Source organism: Triturus cristatus, chromosome 7, assembly GCF_964204655.1.
Source record: "Triturus cristatus chromosome 7, aTriCri1.1, whole genome shotgun sequence".
In the NCBI taxonomy this organism is placed as follows: domain Eukaryota; kingdom Metazoa; phylum Chordata; class Amphibia; order Caudata; family Salamandridae; genus Triturus; species Triturus cristatus.
In genome coordinates this window covers 1,658,174,582-1,658,195,911 of record NC_140590.1, presented here as the reverse complement: position 1 = coordinate 1,658,195,911, position 21,330 = coordinate 1,658,174,582, and the positions used below count along the sequence as shown (strand labels likewise).

The 21,330-nt window shown below is 47.1% G+C and overlaps 1 protein-coding gene across 7 annotated transcripts in view; it reads left to right on the top strand.

Moving 5' to 3' along the window:
• DIDO1 (death inducer-obliterator 1) overlaps positions 1-21,330 on the top strand; it is a 294,842-nt gene that overhangs the window by 181,196 nt on the left and 92,316 nt on the right. For all 7 annotated transcript variants that reach the window (XM_085619733.1, XM_085619735.1, XM_085619730.1 and 4 more), the window contains 2 exons: positions 9,427-10,069; positions 18,117-18,276. In XM_085619733.1, coding sequence (XP_085475859.1) covers positions 9,427-10,069; positions 18,117-18,276 — 803 coding nt within the window. The remainder of the gene's footprint in view (positions 1-9,426; positions 10,070-18,116; positions 18,277-21,330) is intronic.

Genomic DNA, 21,330 nt, shown 5'->3' with positions numbered 1-21,330 from the left:
TTTACAAAGAACCCCTCACCACTATACTAAAACAAGCTAACATCCTCTACCACCTCTATGCAGACGACACCCAACTCTACCTTGAAGTGTCCTCACTAGAAGACGCACAAAGACTAAACTCGACTCGAAGTCCAAAACTGACTCGCAACACCACCTAAAACTCAACCAAGATGAGACGGATATCCTGCTCCTGTCCAAAAATGGACAGACAACACAAATCCAAGAGCGGCTAAAAACCATTGATGCTCCGAATTGCTAATTGACGGTATCTGAATCAGTCAAATCTTTGGGGATCACCCAGGACCCAATTATGAGCCTGAGCCAACACATATACACAGCCAAAAGCGCATTCTACAACCTAAAGCTCTTACACAAAATCAAACCCTTCCTCAGCTGAACCCCCCCCCCCCCGAATGACCTAAAAACCGCCACTCAAGCGATGGTACGGTCTTAACCAGATTACGAAAATGCCACACTCACTGGCATTGCAAAGTCTCACCTAGCCCCCTTAAGAGTCTCACTAAATGTAGCAGCAAGGATGGTCACTGAAGTAAAAAGACTCAATCATATCTCCCCCTCCCTAAAAAAAATAATAATAATAATTTCAAGTGGCTCACGATCAAAGACTGCTGCAGCTTCAAAACAGTGTGCCTCACCACAAAGTCCTCCACAATAGGAAACCAGCCTACCTTGCGTCCAAACTATCAAAGGCAGGCCAGTCAAGAAATCCATACTCTTTTTTGCTCATCCCACCAAAAATCGCAAACAAAAAGCCCTTGGGCGCTCAATTTCGAGCAGTGCTCCCAAAATCTGGAACGCCCACCTAGTCCAGATCAGGACGAACCCCTCCTATATGAACTTCAAAAGACAACTAAAAGATCTCCCCAATCGACACCTCAACCCTCCGGACTTCACCTAGCCTACTACTTACAGTAGGCTTGCTCCTCTCCAGAACTTATGACCCCACTCTGAACAAATCTGATTTCCGCAATTCGTGTTTTCTCAACACTGTTTCAATCCTGTCTGTAAAGCGCTCCGATACCCCTGGGTCTTGCCAACGCTATATAAAACTCAATGAATAAATCTTGTCGTTCTGCTGTGCACAACTATACGCCATTCTTCAACACTACACTGTACGCCAGTACACTCTATGCCAATGCAGTCTACTCTGTCCCGCTCAGCTCTACGCCCTTGCATTTGTCATTGCACTTTACGCCACCGCCCGCTACCCTGCACTAATCCACGCCACTTCATTGTTCCCTGTAACAATCTACTCTACGCCACTCCACTCTGCCACTTGACACCACGCAACTCCACTCAGCGCCTCTCTGCTCTATTGCACTCGATGCGGCTGTTATCTATGACGCTGTACCACTACCGTACACCACTGCATACTAAGCTAATACACATCTAAGCCACTGTACTCTGTGCCATTTTACGATAGTGCACTCTTCAATACTGAACTCTGCCTCTCTGCACTCTATTCCAGTGCTCTCTACTTCCCTCTACTCTTCATCACTCCACTCTAGGCCATTTTACTTTGCACTTCTGCACACTACGCCACTCTGCACTACTGCACTCTATATCCCTCCAGGCCACTGCATTCTACATCAGTACTCTACACCACTGCGCTCAGCATTGCTCCACACTACCCAATTGCATTGTACATCACTACTCTGCACCACTGCACTCGGCCATTGTACTCTTCACTCTACTATGCACCACTAATCTATGCCACTGCACTCTACAAAACTATGCCAATATACTCGATATGAGTCCATTCCTCACCACTGCACTTTACTCTGCGCCAACACACTCCGCTCTATTCCACACTACTCTACTTTATGCCACTGCACTGTACGGCAGTGCACTCTACGCCACACTAGACCACTGCACTCTACAACACTACTCTGCAACACTGCACTCCACACCACTGAACTCTTTGCTACTCTGTACTGCTGCATTCTATGCACTTTACACCATTCTACATCACTTCACTCTGTGGCACTGCCCTCTACAGAACTATATTCTACTTTGCACCGTTCTATGCCACTTTACTCGGTACCACTCTACTGCACTGTATTCCACTCTGCTGCTGTACTGTACTCTGCTCTGCACCACTACACTCTACTATGCAACACTAATCTACGCCCCTACATTCTATGATGCTGGCTCTGCGCCAGTATACTCTGCAACCCTCTACACCAGTCCACTCTCCGCCACTCCACTTTGCGACACTCAATGCCACGCCACTCCACAACACACTACACTTTGCATTTCCACTCTACTACGCTCCACACCACTCCTACTCTAACTTTCAGCTATGTTGAACAGAAGCCACACACACTGGTGTGCAACATGGCTAAAAACGCCTTGGAAAAGCCAATAAATCTTGCATAGGTGCAACCTATTGACTTTGCCAATGCTTGTTAGATTTTGAAAGGCTTCTATTCAGAGTCAGGCCTACATCTTTCTGACTTGTCATTAAAAGTGGTCAAAACAAAGGAAATGGAGTATGGTTGAGTTTCACCCAGTGCAGGTACGTGAATGGTCTACTGGACAAAGGAAATGAGCGGAACTACCCCCAGCAGATAGTCTTTGCCCAGATATTTATGAACGGTGTACATGCAGGTAGGCCTATCCAAGATTCACATGCCCAGTTCAGACACAAAGGAGGATATCTTTTAGTAGAGTACATAGAAACCAGTCTAACTTTGAAGTACACTTTGCACTCGCGTCCCATATGTGATAAAGGCAAGAAATGCACTTGAGGGCTGGAAGAACAGTTAACGCAGAAAGACAATAGGCTGTCACCACAGGGAGTACGCTTTAACAGGCCTGCTCCACTTTGACTATAATCAAGCGGTCATCACTTCAGTCACCTTGTTGCTTAATCAAAAGGGTAGTGGGTACCCTAGTTCAGAAGTTGGCTATACTTGGGGTGCCCCCTGATATTACAACAGAGCTTATGTTGACTGTAGGAAAGTGCTCCTTTTTGCATGGTTATCCCCCACTTTTTTGCCTAATAAGGTGCACTTTGAGTGTACACTGGGTACCTGCCAATCAGGTTCCTGTGCTCTTTTCCAAAACTGTACCTTTGTTTCCACAATTGGCACCCCTCTGGCCCACATGTAAGTCCCTGGTAAAAGGTACCAGTGGTTCCAAGGGCCTTGTGACCAGAGAGGGTCAAAATGTATTGTGCCACCCACAGAGACCATTGCAGACTGTGTTTTGGTGCACAACATGGCACACATCCCTGTGTGCCATGCCCATAACCACTACCTGTGGCATAGGTAACTCACCCCTCTAGCAGGCCTCGCATCTCTAAGGCAGGGCGCACTGTACCACAGGTGAGGGCATAGACACTGTAGGGGCATATTGTTCATGCAGCTGAGTCCATTCTTAGACATTGTAAGTGCGGTGAAGCTATATTGAGTACAGGACTGGGAGTTTGTCATTACGAACTCCACAGCTCTTTGATGGCTGTACTGAATACTGAGAAGTTTGGTATCCAACTTCTCAGCACAATAAACCCACACTGATGCCAGTGTTTGATGTAATACAAAATGCTCACTCAGTGCATCTTGGAGATGCCCCCTGAAAAACAACCAACACCTTTGTGTCCAGCTGACTGGTCAGCACCAGCCTGCCACACAGACTGATGTGGGAGCCCTTGTGCTCTCGTGGGTCAGGGACAAAGGCTCCTTGGGGTAGAGGTGCTCCACACCTGCCCCCAAACCAGAACAGCTTTCAGGGCGGTGAGCCTCAAAGGCTTCCTGCCCTTTGATATGCTAGCCAGGGCCTCTCCCGCTAGTTAAGATACCTACCCCCCTGACCAAGCCCCACTTTCGGCGGCAAGGTAGACTGGAAAATTAGTAGCCAGGAGAGGTGTCCCTGAGGTAACCACCTTAAGAAATCCTCCATCTTGGATGGAAGGATTCTACCCAATCAGGTTAGGGGATGCCGCCTCTCCAAAAGGGAGGGGATATAGAGTGTAGTCACCCTAAAAGGCAATTAGCCTATTGGATACCAGCTGCCAGTATCTGTAACTCCCCTAAATTCAGTATTTAGGGACACCCCTGAACCTTGATCCTCAGATTCCTGCAACCTACAAAGAAGGACGAAGAAGGCGGCATGCAGCAAAGCTTGAAGACGACTGACTTGGCCCCAGCCCTACTGGCCTGTCTCCAACCTTCAGCGCCTGCGACCAAGACTATGCCTGTCCTAGGGCCAGCGACCCTGTCCAGAACCCTCGGACTCCGGATCCAGACAGACCCACAACCCCAGCCCACTCTGTACCTGACGCTCGGGGCCTGTCTGGGTGGCTCGCCTGTCCACAGACGTCCCCAATCGATCCAGACCTTGACTCATTCGGTGGCTCACCTCTCCTGGACCCCATCAAGTCACCTGCAGCCTCAACAGCAAGGGTTTACCTGAACTCGACCGTCTCCAGTGAAGACGATCCGATACCAAACTGCTCCCCTGGCCTCAGCCCCTGACTTTGGGGAGCCCAGCAGACGTGTCCAGGCATTGCCCGGCTTCGCCCGGCTTCCCAACTCACCTGTCCAGCTGGTGGACACCTTCATCCAGCCTCCTGGTCCTAGCCTGCAGCCTCTTTGTGCGACCGAGATCCTCCATTTGCTTGCAATAGGCACCCGACGCTGATTTGCACCCTGCACCTGGCCGTCCCTGTGCCACTGGTGGTTTAGCTTTGGTGCTGCATTGTGGTGCCCCCCATTGCATGCTTTAACACCCGGGGCTTGTGCCCTAAAACCGCAGATATCTACCTGCAATCTGCTCCTTGTTCAGCGTTGCCCTCAGTCTCCATTGACTAACACTGGGCTCAGTGACCTCTGCACCTGGCTGCCCCAGTGCCGCTAGTGGTGCAGTCCCTACCTTAACCCCTTCAGTGCCCATGACGAGCTGGACTCGTCATGGGCCGCGGTGGCGCTGTGCCCATGACGAGTCCAGCTCGTCATAGACCCCGCCCGCTAATGCAACGGCCGGCACTGGGCGGGGAAAGGGGCGGGCACTGAAGGGGTTAAACTGAGCCTTGCCAACTGTTGGTCCAATCCACTGGAAGAGTAAGTCATGTACTTGCCCGTTAATGCATATACCGGTTTTCCTTCCATAGGATTGCATTGCATTTCTCCTATTGCATTTAAACTGTCTATCTTTTAACAACTGATTAGTTCTACTGTTTGACAGACCATGCAAAAGTATTCCTACAACTGTAAATAATTTCTACTGCCTTGCAAAACAATTTCTACTGCATCTTGAAAAGTATTATTGCTATTCTTGAAACTGTTACATACCTGCAACTGAGTTCCTCGGTTGTAAAATAAAATGACAAAGTAATAACTTTTTTTATTTGGTCTTGGGTTCAGTCTTGGAGGGTGTGTAATCATTGCTTGCCTGAATGTATTACAAATGCTTAACAGAGCCCTCTGATTAACCTAACTGCTTGACCACACTACCACAAATAGCTTTTTGTATTATCTCCTTAAGTCTCTGTAAGCCTCTAGGGATTAACTGGACTCTGTGCACACTATACCTTACTTTGGTATAAAATATACATAGAGCTTCCTACATTGACAAATCACATTGAGTCCCACTACTGGTAAAGCAGGACTGTCGCACATACTAAGAACCGGCTCTATTCAGAAAATGTGGCAGGCCCTCTCCCAAGCCTCCAGAATCTCTGTCCACAGTCCAGCTATCGGGGCCCTATGCCCTCCCCTGGCTTCCTCCCTTTGTAGGACTTGCTTCACTGCCCTGGTCCATGTGGTCATGTCTTTCTCCCACATCTCCTCCCCAGGGCACATTCTGGACGTCTAGGCCATCACTATCCACCTCTTGGATGGGAAGAGAACTAAATCTAAGAACTTGTTGCTGACTTTATGGGGTTTGGACTGACGGAATGCTCCCAAGAGGCTCATCTCCACCATGCATGTCGTGTGGTTTTCAGCCTATCTAACACCTTGCCCCAGTAAGACTGAAGTCGGGGGCTCCCCCATGTCATGAGAAAAGTTGGCATCGTGATGTACCCTGCATCACCTTATATATGGTCCTGATTCTGTGCAGCTACATCATATGGGTATAATTAAATTGTATATATTTCAGGTGTGTTTTCCTGGACACCTTTTGAGGAAATGCCAGCATTTTGTGCCACTCTGTATCTGATTTTGTGTCCTACCACCCTCTCCCATTTGGCCTTAAGCACGTCAGTGGCTTTCTGGACCACCCCTTACGTCTTGTAGAACCATGTCACAAGATGCCGGCCTCATTTCGTCGATCCTAATAGCTGGAGCACTGCGAAGGACAGAGGCTCCTGCCTCTTTCATAGGTCTCTGCCTCTATCCCATAGATCTTTAAATGCCCTCCTCGGGGCTTCATGTGTCAGCATCTGGCATGGAGGCAGCTCATTTTGCATGTGAAGCAATGTGCACATATGTAAACAGTCTCCCACTGTTACGAGTCCGATGGTAATCCACTCGTATAATTGTGCAGCCGTGAAGGATAAAGGCTCACCAAGCGGGATTCCCACAAGCAGTAGGGCAGGGACATAGAGGGGATTTCCATTTGTTTGCCTCCAACATTTAAGACCAGGGATAGGATCTTCACTGTTGGCAGGAGCAGCTTTGCCAGCAAGGATGCTTGGTTTGGCTCCAGTCCAACAGGACCGACCTCTGCCAGACTTGCACCATCTAGCCATCGAGTTACCCATTGGTGCTAGGCCACAATGTATAGCTCAAAGTATGGGGCTCCCAACCCGCTCTCAAACGGTCGCCGAAGGGTTTCTGGGACACTGTGGCGGCCTCTGTCCCAAATCAGCTGCTTGAGGAGAGGGAGTTCAACTGTCAGAACCAAGATACTGGCACCCCAACCAGAAGGTTAATTAAATAGAGTAACTGTGGGAGCATCACCGTCCTAGAAATCGCAGTGCATGCCATGATAGGCAATTTGAATGCTCTCCAGAAGGTAAAAATTATTTAAGGGACCGCAAGACCCCCTAGATTACTCTCCCGCAGGTCCTCTAGTGTGTGGTACATATGGGTACCCAGGTACATGAAGGTGGTGGGGGCTCTTGCCAGCCCGGGCGGGAGGCCTGGCGATGAAGACCATAGGCAACTGGAAACGGGCAGATCTTGGCTCGATTCATTGGCTTGAAAGGGCATCAAAGTCCTCTAGGAGGTGTACCATATAATTGGTGTCTGAGGTTCCATCTGACAGCATTGGGTCATCCAGATAGAGCAATACTACATGTTCGTAGTCCCAAACCGCGATGCCTCTGCCTTTTCCCTCCAGCCTAAGCAGCTCTGCCAGCGGCTCGATAGCTAAAGCAAACTGGAGGAACAATAAGGAACATCCCTGTAGCATGTCTTGGTTGCTGTAAAATTGCAGTGCTTGTTATAACCCTGGCTGTCTGGGAATATTACAGCCACACCCATTTAACCCAGGACTCTCCGACTCATTCGGAGCATGGCCTCCTCTACCAAATCTGATGGGCCAGTGTCAAAAGCATTCTCAAGATCCGCCGACATAATCACAGCTCTGGGATTAAACTGCATATCAGGTGGTATACAACATGATCTAGCCACTGAAGGGTAATGGAGGTATTCCAGCCTAGAGTAAAGCAGTTCTGGTCCGTATGAATTAGCGTCTGCAGTAATCTAGGTTTTTCTTGTGCCCCTGCTGTCTGTTGTCTTTGGTTGCAGGCGCTAGGGATATTTTGGTGGGGTCTGTCAGTGTTTGTGCTGTCTTGGTCCAATATAAATTCTGCTGGTGGTGTAATACACGCTACGCTGACGGGAGGTCCAAGATCGACCATGATTCACCCCCAGGGTTTGTTCCTACACTCGCAGCATGGTGGTGTTCTGAAGCACGGCTGGAGTACAAGTTGCCTCTCGGTGTGTGCCTTGTGCGCCGGGCTCACTACTCCAGTCTGATGTGCGCTGCTGCTTGCCCGCTAGGCCAATCTCTGTGGTACCGCTGGTCTCTGTTACTGAGGCAACTCCATAGTCTCAAGGCCAACAGACTGGCCCTCCTCCCGGTGTGGGATACATCCGGCCCGCCAACTGGCATTTCAGGCTAGCACAACGGGTCAACACCAGATGGGCTGCCTCCTCCGCCAGGTCCTGGATGAAGGAGTACAGGCAGCGATGAACTGCCTTCATCTGGAATCATACCAGTCTCAAGGATACCGGGTACTTGAAAGTACTGGCTACAGAGACCCAGTACGTCGTTATTCCGGGGTTGGGTGGGGGGGGGGGTGGTCTTGCTGACACAGAACACAGGCGGGGGATAATTCAGACGTCACACATCAATCTGGAACCATTGTAGCTATGCTGCTTCCAAAATGTGCCTAGCCACACTGACTCTTCTACTAATGCCCCACCACCACACATGATCTACATTGAATTAAATTGGCTACATCATGCACATTGTCCACTTTATTCACAAGCAGCGCACACTGGGTGGCCATTATGGGGCACTGCGCAGTCTCACACTACGGTCTAGGACATGGCAGCTTAACCGACATTTCTCAATTTCTGATATTTGTTTCCCTCACCTTCATTGCTTTAGTTTGCTCGCGAGAAAGTCTCACTCGTAGCTGAGATGTCATGCATAATTACACTGAAATTATGAAAATGACACATCAATCTGAAACCTTGGCAGCTACGCCACCATACAATTCGTGTAACTTTGATTGAGAACTCATTAAAGTACCATTGGTGTTCTGTTATCCAAATGTTAAGATGGGAGGAGTGCTCTAGCTGTTGTCTAATTTTTATTGATCTGCTTATACGCAAGAGAATGATTTAACAGTCATCAAAACTGCATTGGATGAGGATTATTGGGGGGGGGGGGGGGTATGGGATTAGGCTCTATTTTATCTTCTGCAGACCGTGCTCAATAGCTAAATCATGGTGGTCTACATAAAGGCTACTTTCTAAATCGTACTAAGTGGTTTCTGTCTTGCAGAATACCAGGATTCAACGTGAGCCACCCCCAATTTATACATGTCTTCTTATTACAGCTACCTCTTTTGCGTCTTGGTTTGTATAGCTTAATTTCACGTTCAGTAATATTCTTGCGTTACCATAAACTCTACAACGTGTGATGACATCCAGCTCTTCATTGAATGTAGATAAAGTAGTATGAGTGCTGTTTCACACACTACTACTGGCTTTGTGACCATATTAATATTTTGTCAGAGAACGTTCCATCTGCTGACTTATGCAAGTACATTTTTAATCGATGGCAGAATCTCGTGTTTGTAGCGAATAGTTTTGCTTTTCTGCACGCCGTACTACTGTTGTAAATCTGGGACAATTGGTGAGCATAAAGTCCTTGCTTAATTCTTGATGTGCTGTGTTGTAACATGAGTTTCCACACTTTTGATTTTGCAAATTGTTTTAACAGCTGGGAAAGAAGGTGATGCTAAACCAGTGGAACCTGTACCTCCGACACAGAATACTGCTTCTCCGACTGCGCCTACCAAAATGAAGAAACGCATTGCTGCCCTGCCAAGAATTCCAATGCTGAAAAGACCCTTGCCATCTGATCCTCCACAGTCGCAGCCATCAGTGAGACTGTCCCCATTGCACTCTAACAACCTCTCCACGCACTCCCCACTGACTGCCTCTAGTTTAGCGCCGTCTAGAGTGTCTCCGGCGCCATCTTCTGTGGATGCAACACCAGCTTCTAAAAAGATCATGTTGTCTTCTAGTTCTGCTGATGTTAAAACAGACTGTTCTTCTCCATCCCCTAGCCCTGCGCGAGGTGTAAAAAAGGCTGGGAGCTCTGAGGGTGTCTCTGCTCCTCCTGTTTCCGTGGGAGTTGCTAAAAAAGCAGAGGCTCCTGTTGCGCCCCGTGGACCTGTGAGTGCTGGTAAAATGGCAGAGTCTCCTTCTGCACCTGGCCTTGCGGTGACTTCAAAAAGGGTAGAAGGTCCTTCCACTTCAAGCTCATCGGCAAAACCTGCAGCAAATCCCAGTCATCCGCAGCCTAACTTACAAATGCGACTGAATATACGGCGTTCCCTAAAGGAGATTTTATGGAAAAGGTAGGTTCTTATTTCTGTTGTTGTTTTACCTGTGTATTTTTTTACCTACTATTTTAAACGAGAATGTTACAATGTAACCTTCTAGGGTGGATGTTCCAGGGATACTGCTAAGGCATTGTAATTACAGTTGTGCAAAAAGATGATTTTCTTTCTATTGTCCCTACTATTTCACCATTGTTTAGAGGGTGTTTTGTCGCATTAGTGCACTACTTGTTGTCTGAATGGTATTGCTTGAGGTTACTAGACTATATTATAGAATGTTGAGGCAGTTAAGCGTTTGAGATGCTAGCCCTTTCACAACTCAATCTTAATTTTAAAATAGGCTTAATGACTTGCTGTTTGTGTTTATTACTGTTAGATGCTCACCCCGTATTTTTCGGGAAGGCGAGAAAGGCAAGGGTGCACAACAGTGGGAAAGGGCAATTAGTAGTTGTATTGGGCATGGCAGCATGTGGGAAGTGGAATCTTCGCATGAATTGCCTCCTTGTCCTACCTTCTCCTGTCGTCACTCATGCACTGTATAGGTCTACTCCACTTTGTTACTGGACTTAGAATGCAGTTAAGCAGTAAGTAATGTGTGCATTAAAATTCCTTTTGTTAAAAGTTCTGATATCCAATACACACTAGTTGCAAATCACAACCATTGCCAAGCCAATAGTTCTGGTCTTAGCAAGCTGCTGCAGTGGTTATGAAGGTCACAAAAAGAAAAATGCATGTCCTCATTTAAAGATGGGTGTACCTCGAACAAGTAGAGAAGTCCTTTGTATTTTCAAGTACATCACATGCGACTCCTGTTGGTTCAAAGAGGAGGAAATGTGTGCTTTGAATTACTGTCTTATGCACAATGATTTAATTATAAAAAGATTAAAAACGTAAAAAATGGTTAAGTATTGTAGTGGTCAACCAGCACTGGCAATGAAGTGCACTTCTTTTTAGGCGAATATTCACATGTAATCATGAAAATGCTTGGTCACAGTGCAAGAGACGATGGCTCGAACATGTGGGCTTGCAGCTAGAGCAGCCAACTTTGGAACTGGGGAGCCAGGTTTTAATTTCTGCCTTGGCTCAACATCCTTTGATTCTTGACAAATCACTTAACTGCCCCGTGCCTTAAACGTAAAAATGTGTAGCCTATTTTGATGCTCAAATAAAGCACTTGTATGCCCTTTCGGCCAGGTTTGCGCTGTGTAAACTGCAAAAAATAAACCCCTTGCTGTATGCTGTGGTGGGCAGAAGCATATGTGGATAGGCAGTTGAAAAGATCAGTGGAAGGAAAGGGATGACCCAAAGCACTCTGTATGTTTGTGAATGTATATGTTTGAATTTATTTGTTTTTATTTTATTCGATGACTGGTGAGAAGCCCTAGCCCAAGGGCATAGCTAAAAATAGATGTGATCATTAAACATTTTGGCTGTAAGCTATATTTGATAAAACTTTTAGGTTTAGCTGAGTTACTACCTGGAGAAGTATATCTTTTTGAGACACCAGGCGACATGAAAAGGAAGTAATATACATCTGTTTTAGGAATGTGTAATTTTGGGTTGTAGATAATGCAGTTTTACATACATTTAGGCCCTAAATGTATGTAAAACTGCATTATCTACAACCATGTGCAAGCCATTAAATCATGAAATGCTGTTTTCACTTGCAAAACATTAACGAACAGAACATACAATTCTAGTGGATATTTCAAAATAAAATATTAACTTTTCAAGGCACACTCGTGCTGAGCTTCATTTTTAAATATCTCCTCCCCAACCCAGTGATAGCGCTGGTTTCTTCTCTTCCCGTTTGGTTCCTACACTACCATAACCTGCCCTGCCCAGTCAGATTATCGCAGTCCATTCCGTTTGTTTGTATTGGCTTGAATGGTCTGAACAAGTCTTTTTCACTCCCAAAAGCACATTTTACAGATCCAGAGGTAGTTCTGTTGTAGTTTTTTTAAGCTTTTGACTGTGCCCTGGTAGAAATAAAGTTCTATGATTTTGATATAGCAGTTTTTAACTCCTTGTAGTTTCCTTAAATAATCAGAATGTTTGCTACTTGTCAGTGACAAATCGTCAGGTGTTTTAAAAAAAAAAAACGTTTTCATTCCCAACCACTTAAAATAGCTTTTTTTCAGTTCAGCGGTGTAGGCATGGAAACACTTCGTGCAAAAGGGAACGCGTAAAGGTCAATGTGGCACTAAGATTTGAAATAATGATGTTGCCCTCAGTTGCCAATTGTGGTATATCCGGGTTCTGGGTTTTTAAGAACTGTAGGAACCTTACAAAAGACCGTTCTTTAGCTCTGTAGACAGAACTGCAAGTTTGAGTGGCAGAACAGTTAACTTAAGTGTATTACCAGTTGCAGGGAAATAAAGGATCATGATCAATTGTTACAACAGATAGTGGTATCTTTTGCAGCAAGAGAGTCACTCCCTCTGTCTGAATAAGACCAGACAAGCTTTTGGTGCTGATTGTTGGTTTGGGTTAAATGGTGCCTTTCTAGTGATTCACCATGCTGTTGAAGAGGGATATGACATGTTGGAGGATTTCTGAAGCCTCCCAGACTGAATGAAGGGTTTCTGGGTAAAGAGGCGTAAATATGTGGTACCCAGCAGCAGTCTTTTTCAGAGTTCTGTCAGTGAAAGTATTGCCAGATAGGCAGTATAGACTCCAGGTCCTGGCTTTAGTCCTGTTGTGAGTAGAGGAAATGTAAGTGCTGCCGAACAGTTCTAGCAAATTGAATTTTAACTGTTTTTACCAGACGTGGTGATGTCGGAGTCCTTTCAGAGTGGACACTTAAAAAAGGGTTACTTTGGTCAAACAGGACCAGAGCATTCCTTTCATTGCAGTCTTAGAGAAGCTAGGATTAGGCTGGCTTTACAAGCAATTACATGGGTGATGTGTGCCCAGCTGAACTTACAGAAGGGAAGCCCCATCTAGTGTCATATCATGAGTCATTGGTCCTGGTAGTAATTTCTCCCTGGGAGAATTCACATTGATTATGTGTTGAAGGTGTCACACTGGGAGTAAGTCAGCACTCTCCTGGGATGTTATCTTAAGATTTCTAGGCTTGGGTGCATGTGTCTTCTCAGACTTTGAGGTCCTAGATGAAACTAGTGACAAATATCCATATGTAGCCAACTAACGCCTTAATCATTTCCATCAACACCTATCACCAGATTTTGTTTCTAAACCGGAGGCATCAGCTGGTATAGCAATACTGAACTCCCTACATGTGAAAGGTAGTGTCTGAAGAGTGACTTTTGCAGATACCTATCTAACTCTCTCCTCCAGAAGGCTAAGTGGGCCAATGATTGCACTTAATTATGTTGATTGAGTAATTTGCAGCCAGTGAATGATCAGTTGTAGTTTTTAATGCCCATGATTTCTAATCTCAGAATTGACCCTTCTGCATGTTTATGATCTTTTTGCAGATTCAAAAGTACACAAACCGTATTACCAGGGTCTTTAAGTAATGAATCAGGAGTGTTATGATTTTGTCAGTATGTTTATTTTTTTTAAAACAGATTTTGTCATTTTCAATTAACACACAGACAGCACAACATCGGTGATGGCCATATTATACATAAGCAATATGGTTCTATACATTGTATCTGGGTAACACTATGGTGTCATAGCGTAGGATTCTACCAGTGTTCCAGGTAATGTTGAGGAATATATGGTCAGATTATTGGCTCGTCTAATTCCAAAATCGTATCCCGCTCCTCGCAGCAGCAAAGTATGTAGTCTCAGGAGAGTACTTCCACCCTCTAAGCATTCACAATTCTGTACCCAAGTCATACATCCTTTGTTCAGCCTCCAGCCCCCCTTCCCACTCATCATCAGTCAGGTTACAAGGGCAGGTCAGGGTGTTCGGGGTCATCAGAGGAGTCGTCGTCGGGGTTCCTAAAACAGTCCACCAGCACTTTCCAGGCCCTGGCTGTGTCCAAAAAGCCACAACCTCCTTTTACTTCCCCTAGCAGTACTGCCCCCTGTTAGCTTGCTCACGTTTGCAAGGTATCCCTCCAAATGGGTACCAGGGGGCTGGTAGCTGCCTTCAGTTTCATAGTGATGCCTGTTTTGCTAGTCCTAGCACTAGGTCAGCAAATCTATTAGTGAACCGATGATTAGCAGGGTGAGGGAAGTTCCCTAGTAGACAGAGCAGTGGGGTACGTGGGAGGGTCCTATCTGTCACATCATTTATACATGCCAATACTCCCTCAGTTCTGGACAGTCCCAGACCATATGTAGCATCTCTGCTCCCAAATCCCCACATCTAGGACATCTCAATTCCTCCCTACGAAATATTGCATTTTTGTTTCCAGCGTAAGGTATGCCCTATGTAAGAAACAAGAGTTGATTAGCTTAAATCTGGGATTGCGAGTTTCTGTATAGACATTATTTAATCTTTGTCCAGTGTGTCTCTGAGAGTGGTACTGCAACACAATCTTCCCACCTTTGGCGCAGCTCATCTAATGGTGTGTGAATGTTGGTGGTCAGTGCTCCATATAGGATCGTGATAGCATGAGTTTTTCCATAAGTTGAGCATAGTGTTTGGCTGCACATGTGAACCGGGGGACTCTGTCGTCCCCGTCTTCCAGTGTTCACAACTATGCATGATGTAAAAGGAAAGGACCCAGTGAAATCCCAAAAAGCCAGACAAGTTCCTCAAAAGGAAGGAGTTCGCCATGCCCGTAAAGATGGCCTACCTGGGCCACGCCCATCCCCACCCATTCTCCCCACAATGCCTCTGTTGTATTAATGCTTTCCAATGCGCGTAGTAGAAAAGCGGAGAACAGTTGCGCTGAAAACTACATTGCCAACAATGACGCATCTCTGCCAGCTCACTAGCAACACCTGGCAGAGGACGGTTGGGTGTCAGTAGTATCTGAAATAGCATTTCAGTACTGGGGCATCGCCAGGATCTCCCTCATCAGGATGGAGCCAGACCTCAATCTGAAGCCGTAAGGCCTCCGTCATCCGTGGGCTTACACAATTTAGTCATTGCTGCTCTCCTCCTACCAGCCCCAGGTCAGTTCCACCATTGAGTTCAGCTCATCAAAGAGGCCTCCGGGATTATAATGGGTAGGGTGGCTTAAAAAGTAGAGCAGCCGAGGTAACGCTGCCATTTTCGCCACTGCTATGCGGCCCGCCAACGACGGAGGCAGGCTCTTCCAGAAGCCAACGCTGGTCCAGAAGGCATGAGTCACTGCCTTGACATTGCCATCTAGCACGTTGCTAGTCGCATGATAAACCCTCACCTTAAGGTATTTCGTACAGTAATTTTCCCACACCAACCCCCATAGATAGTGTGGTATGGGCAAGTCCAGAGTCTGGGAGAAAAAGCAAGCAACTTGCAAATTTATATGCAGGCCCGACATGAAGACAAAGCAGTCCAGTAGGGCAATCGCCCCAGGGAGGTCCCTCTCATTGTTGGCAGTAAGGAGCATGTCAGCATACAATGCAATAAATCCTGAACCTAATCCCATTTTCCCCCATCACTTGGTACAGATAGTCCCACAGGAGGCTCTCAAAGGCCTTTTCCATATCAATGGATATTATCAATACGTCGCCATCCTCCATTGTCCTGGAGTGCAGTATGGAGAATAGTTCATTGCTGTGTTCCTCCCTGGGATAAACACAGTTGGATCCTTAAGGATGAACGTGGGCATGTGGGGATGCAGGCCGAAGGCTAGAATGCCGCTCAGTATTTTTTAGTCCACGTTAAGCATGGGCAGCAGGCTATAGGCTCGGACATCCCGGGGCGGTCACCCAGGTTTCAGAATTTGGACCACTAGTGCTTCACTCGTGGTTAAAGACAGTCAGCCAGTTTCTTGCACCGCTGCGTAGACTTCCACTAACCTGGGTGCTAGTTCGTCTATGAATTAGGCATAAAATTCTGCCGACAAGCTGTCTGTTCCCGGCAACATCCCTTGAGCCACGGCTCGCACAGCAGTCCGTATTTCCTGCAAAGTGACTGGGCCTCCCAGCTCGGTGACATCTTCAACGTCAATATGTGGCAATCCCCATTCCCAGAGAGTTAGTCGGGGTCCAGTAGAGGGGGGCGTGTAGGTCCCTGTAATAGGCCTAAAACTTGTCAATGATATCTGATTGTCGAAATAGGTTCTCCCTCGTCAATGATGACCCCTCAAGGATCATGGATCCCCTAGGAATAGGGTTAGCAAGTCAGGCCAAAAGCGTGCCAGACTTACTGTGTTCTGCATGTCTCTTGACCATGTACTCTTCTGTAGTCAAAACATCAGACCTTCTCTGTATATCTCCAATAACTCCTTCGATTTCAGGAGTGGTGCCTTAAGTTCTGGTCGGGCTCGCTACAGATCCCTCAACACTGATTCCTGGGCTAGAACGTCATGCACCAACACCTCTTAAACTCCCATTGTTTCTGCAATGCACCTCCCCCGCCTAACTGCCTTAAAGGCATCCCATTCATTGAGCAGGGAATTCGTTGATAGTGTATTGTCAGCAAAATAATAATAATCTGTGATGGCTTCCCCTATGGAGTGTTGAAATGTCTCGTCTAGCGTTTCTACACACAAGCTCTAGAACGGAATACAGGAGTGTTCTCTATGCCAGTCAAGCGCAACAAGCACAGAGTTATGATCTGATAATGCGGCAAAGATGTTCTACGTGTCGTACAGTGCACATCTGCAGAGTATCGAAAGATATCTAACATGGCAGTCATGCATACTGGGGGGGGGGGGGGGGGAAGGAATCATTTCTGGTGGTAGGGTGCAATGTCCTCCAACAACTAGCGCCCATTGTACCTGCCAATTCCTGAATGTGCATACAGTTCGCAGTACTGGGGCATCACCTAGGGATAGGTGGGTCCAATCTAAAGCAGGGTCAGTTACAGTATTACATTCCGCCGCGCCTCCCCCCGCCTATCTGTGATCAGTACATAATGGCCATGTGGGTCGATTAGTTCACTTGTCATTTGAAAAGGGACGCCCGGTCTAACCCATATTAAGACACAGCTTATGTAAGCAGAGTATGTTGTAGCATACAACTGCTCCCTCCAGTCCACCTGGTGTCAGATGGGATTCTTGTAGGATGGCAATGTGGACCCGTCTCCTCTTTAAATAGCCATGTACTTCGTCTTTTTGTCATATTATTGAGGCCCTGGACATTTCAACTTATAAAGGAGTAGGTTAAGGGGGCTTCCACAGCCAAAATAGACCAAGCAAAACTGAGGTGTGTCCTTCTAAATAAACTAACCGTGTGGAGCCTTGCCCCCATCCAAAGTCGTATGTAGCTGAAAAGAGGAGACCATGTCTCAAGTAAACAACTAACAGCAGCTCTCCAACACCCTGACCCCAGGATGAGAAACCAACATATCCCCATTCAAACTATCAGACAACATGTCAACTTCTACTCTGAAAGTGTAGTTTGTGCAGCATAACTGAGGGGTGCTCACGCTCTGGTACATCCCTGCTTTACCCTGATTTTCTCTGTTGATAACCTTACATTCTATACTGTTTGGCAAGCAGCCAGGGATACCACTGTGGAAACGAAGATTATAGTTAGCTGCCTTGGTATTCCATCACTTTTGAAGAAATGTTTGTGAAGAAACCGAAAGGAAAGCAATTGTTACAGAAAAGATAACTAAAACACCAATGAAAACATATACACAGAGAAACAAAAGTTGGTGTTAATCAGTACGAGTGTCAAACTTGGTTCCAAAAGTTCCATACATTGTCTGTAAATGAGTTTAATTTTCAAACCTCTTTGGTAGCCTGGAGAACATTGTTAATGATATAAATGTGGTTCTTTGGGTCAGGGGCGTCTATTTTCCTAATGTTAAATGTGTGATATAGGATTGATGCCGACTCGAAAGTAAGGAAGAAACGCACAGTTCTTTGCGCACTGTACGAGCACGTTCTTGTCTGACCATCTATGATTTAGGGTTTTCATTTATGAAAGTTAATGCTAGTCCAAAGATGGTAAATAAATACTTCTGTTGACTTTCAGATTTGTGTTAAAGGATACTAAATGAGGTCTTTAAGATTTTTGTTTTATTTAATTTTTTTATGCCTTCCAGGGTCGGTGATAGTGATGATTTAGCCATGGCTGAAAATGAAGTTGCTAAAGTAGCAATGAATATCGAGAAGGAGATGTTTGGCTTATTTAGAGAAACCGACAGCCGATACAAGAGCAAATACCGCAATCTCATGCTCAATCTGAAGGATCCTAAAAATCAGGTTTGTTTATTTTGTCATGGATGTGTGGGTTGCATGTGTGTAACATTAGTGTTTGGCACAGCCTTCATGAAAACCTATATGTAGATAAGCTTGTTAAGCTGCTTTTCTTGTTGTACAGATTTACTGGAGTAGCATACTAACCAGTTTAGGTTAATCTGGGAGAAAAATCGTAGGAACTACAGTGGTTGGGGTGTATATGTATGTCTGTGTGTAATATATATGTATATGTAGTAATTGCCTCTGACAGATGAGATGTGAACTGGTTAACATCCCCAAAGCCTACTGCTACTTAAAATACAATGTTCGAGGCATATGAGCTGCAGATTACACACTTTTACATAGATCGCCATCTGGTGTTGAGCCCGGATGTTTGCAGTTTGTTTTTCCTCTTGGAAAGTCTTTGGAAGTCACGAGGTCGGTGACTCCTCCCTTTGATCGTATTGCACATGGGCTTCAGCTCCATCCTCAGATTGTTTTTTTCCGCCATCGGGCTCGGATGTAATACTTCGCGCTCCGGTTCCGAACTATTCCAGTTCGACGATCGAAGCGGAATCCTCGCTCATCGCGGTATTTTTCAGATCTAGATCTCCTCAATCACCTTCTCTTCGACACATCTTCGATTCCAGTCGTCGACAGCGGCCTTCGGGCCTACCCAAGCTCCGGTCCCGGCTGATGGAAAGAACTCCTTTCAAGAAGTGCCCTCGATGTGGGTCTAAATTCCCCCACACCGATCTTCATGAGGTGTGCAACCTCTGCCTCTCCCCTGAACACGAGGCTCGAAACTGTCCAGCCTGCAAGTCTTTCAGATCGATAAAGACTATTCGAGATCGAAGTGCCAGACGAAACATGGCACACTCCTCGACCTCCGTTCCAGTCGACATTTTCGGGGACGACGTTGAAGATCCAGGACAGCAGCACACCGAAGAGGACCTCGTCAGTGCTTCTGAAGCCGACGACTCAGATGTGGAGGACATCACCCCGGCGCAGAGGGTCGTGAGTACTATACCCCCTCCCGCACCCGCACCGACACCTTCGCCTCCGGGCCTAGACAAGACCAGAGACACTGCTTCAAACACCCCACCTTCGGGCCCGGTGAAGAAGCCAAATAAGCCTACCGGCGGCTCGGACTCGAGCCAGCCCTCCAGCGGTGTCGAGAAACACACTTCGGCACCGAAAACGAGACCGGCCTCTACCTCGACACCGAGCTCCGCACCAAAGTCCTCAGTGTCGAAACCCAGCCTTTCGGTACTGACCAAACCCAATAAGGCCCTCGGCACCGACACTTCGACGCTGAAGCCCACCTCGGCGCCCACCAAGAAATAGGAGCTTCCCAAGCCCAGTGCTAAGCACGGCACGGACAAGCCTAAAAAGTAATCGGCCCCGAAACCTTCGGCGCCGACGGAACAAACATTGTCACAGGAACTGTTTACACCGGATCCCTTGCAAAAAACTCTTACCAAGGATCCAAAAACTGGACATTTGGCACTCTCGTCTAAAAAGAGACATTTGGACAAACCGGCTCCGCCTCCACCTCCAAAGAGGAAGGACTCTGCTACCTCCCCTTTCAGAATGCCTTCCCCACCTCCTCCACCCTCTCCACCTCCGCCCCCTCTGCCTTCTCCACCCCCACCTCATCGCTCCCCGACCCCGTCTCCAGACGATGATGATCAGGGGGACCCATATTACGATCCAGGGGATGTGCCCCAAGACCCCACCCCTACAGGATCCCCAGACCCATGGGACAACTACAATAATCCAGACGTCCCACAAGATGACCTTTACCCTTCCAGGCCATCCCCATCGGAAGACTCATTAGGTTTTCACCACCTACTTCAGAGGGCGGCACATTATCACGGGGTAGAGCTACACACTGACCCAATAGAGGAGGATTTCCTCCTCGACACCTTTGATACCGCACATAGGTCTACCTCCATACTACCTATGCTCAAAGGGGTGATAAAACATGCGCCAGAGGTTTTTAAGGACCCAGTCAGGGCTAGGGTCATTAACCCACGCATAGAGAAAGTACAAAGCTTCCCCCACAGATCCTGCCTATATCAAAGGGCCAGCGCCACTGGATTCCCTAGTGGTTTCCACTGCACGGAAGAGGTCAAACTCCCAGGCGTCAGGCGAAGCACCACCACCTGACAAAGAGTCAAAGCTACTGGACGCGTCAGGAAAGCGCACCGCATCACAGGCAGCCAATATATGGCGTATCGCCAACACTCAAGCGCTATTGGCCAGATACGATAGAGCGCATTATGATGAATTAGAAACCATAATGCACCACCTCCCAGAAAGATACAAAAATAGGGCCAATGAATTAATTCAGGAGGGTAAGACTATAACTCCTCCATACGCTGTGCCTTAGACGCAGCAGACACAGCCTCCAGGGCCATTAACACTAGCGTCCTCCTCTGTCGCCATGCTTGGCTGAGAGTATCAGGCTTCAAACCTGAGGTACAGGCCTCCATCCTAAATCATCCCTTTGACCAAGAACACCTATTCGGCCCAAAGGTAGATGAGGCCCTCGAAAATAAAGAAGGACAAGGATACGGCGAAATCTATGGGAGCCCTGCAATCACACCCTCCTAGGCGCTCCTTTCGCCGCTCTTCCTTTCGGGGTACAGCTAGAGGCTACTCCTCAGATAGCGCGTCCACTTCCTACAAATCCCCTGCACAGTCCACCTTCACAAGGGGTTATCAAAGAGGCGGCTATAGGGGCAAAAACAATAAAGGCAGAGGCAAAACAAATACCGCCCGCTCTGCCACACCGCCTACCCAATGACTCTTCCCCCCCCCCCGCTCCCTCCAGACCAGCCCACTCCGGTCGGGGGCAGGCTACAAAATTTCCTTCAGGTCTGGGAGACCATCACCTCAGAAAAATGGGTGACCCAAATTATTCGCTCAGGGTACTGCCTAGAATTGACATCTACCCCCCCAAACATTCCACCTAGGCAACGCCCAATGTCACAAGAACATTCCACATTACTAAAACAGGAGGTAATCTCCCTCCTACAAAAACAGGCAATAGAACAAGTTCCCGCCAATCAG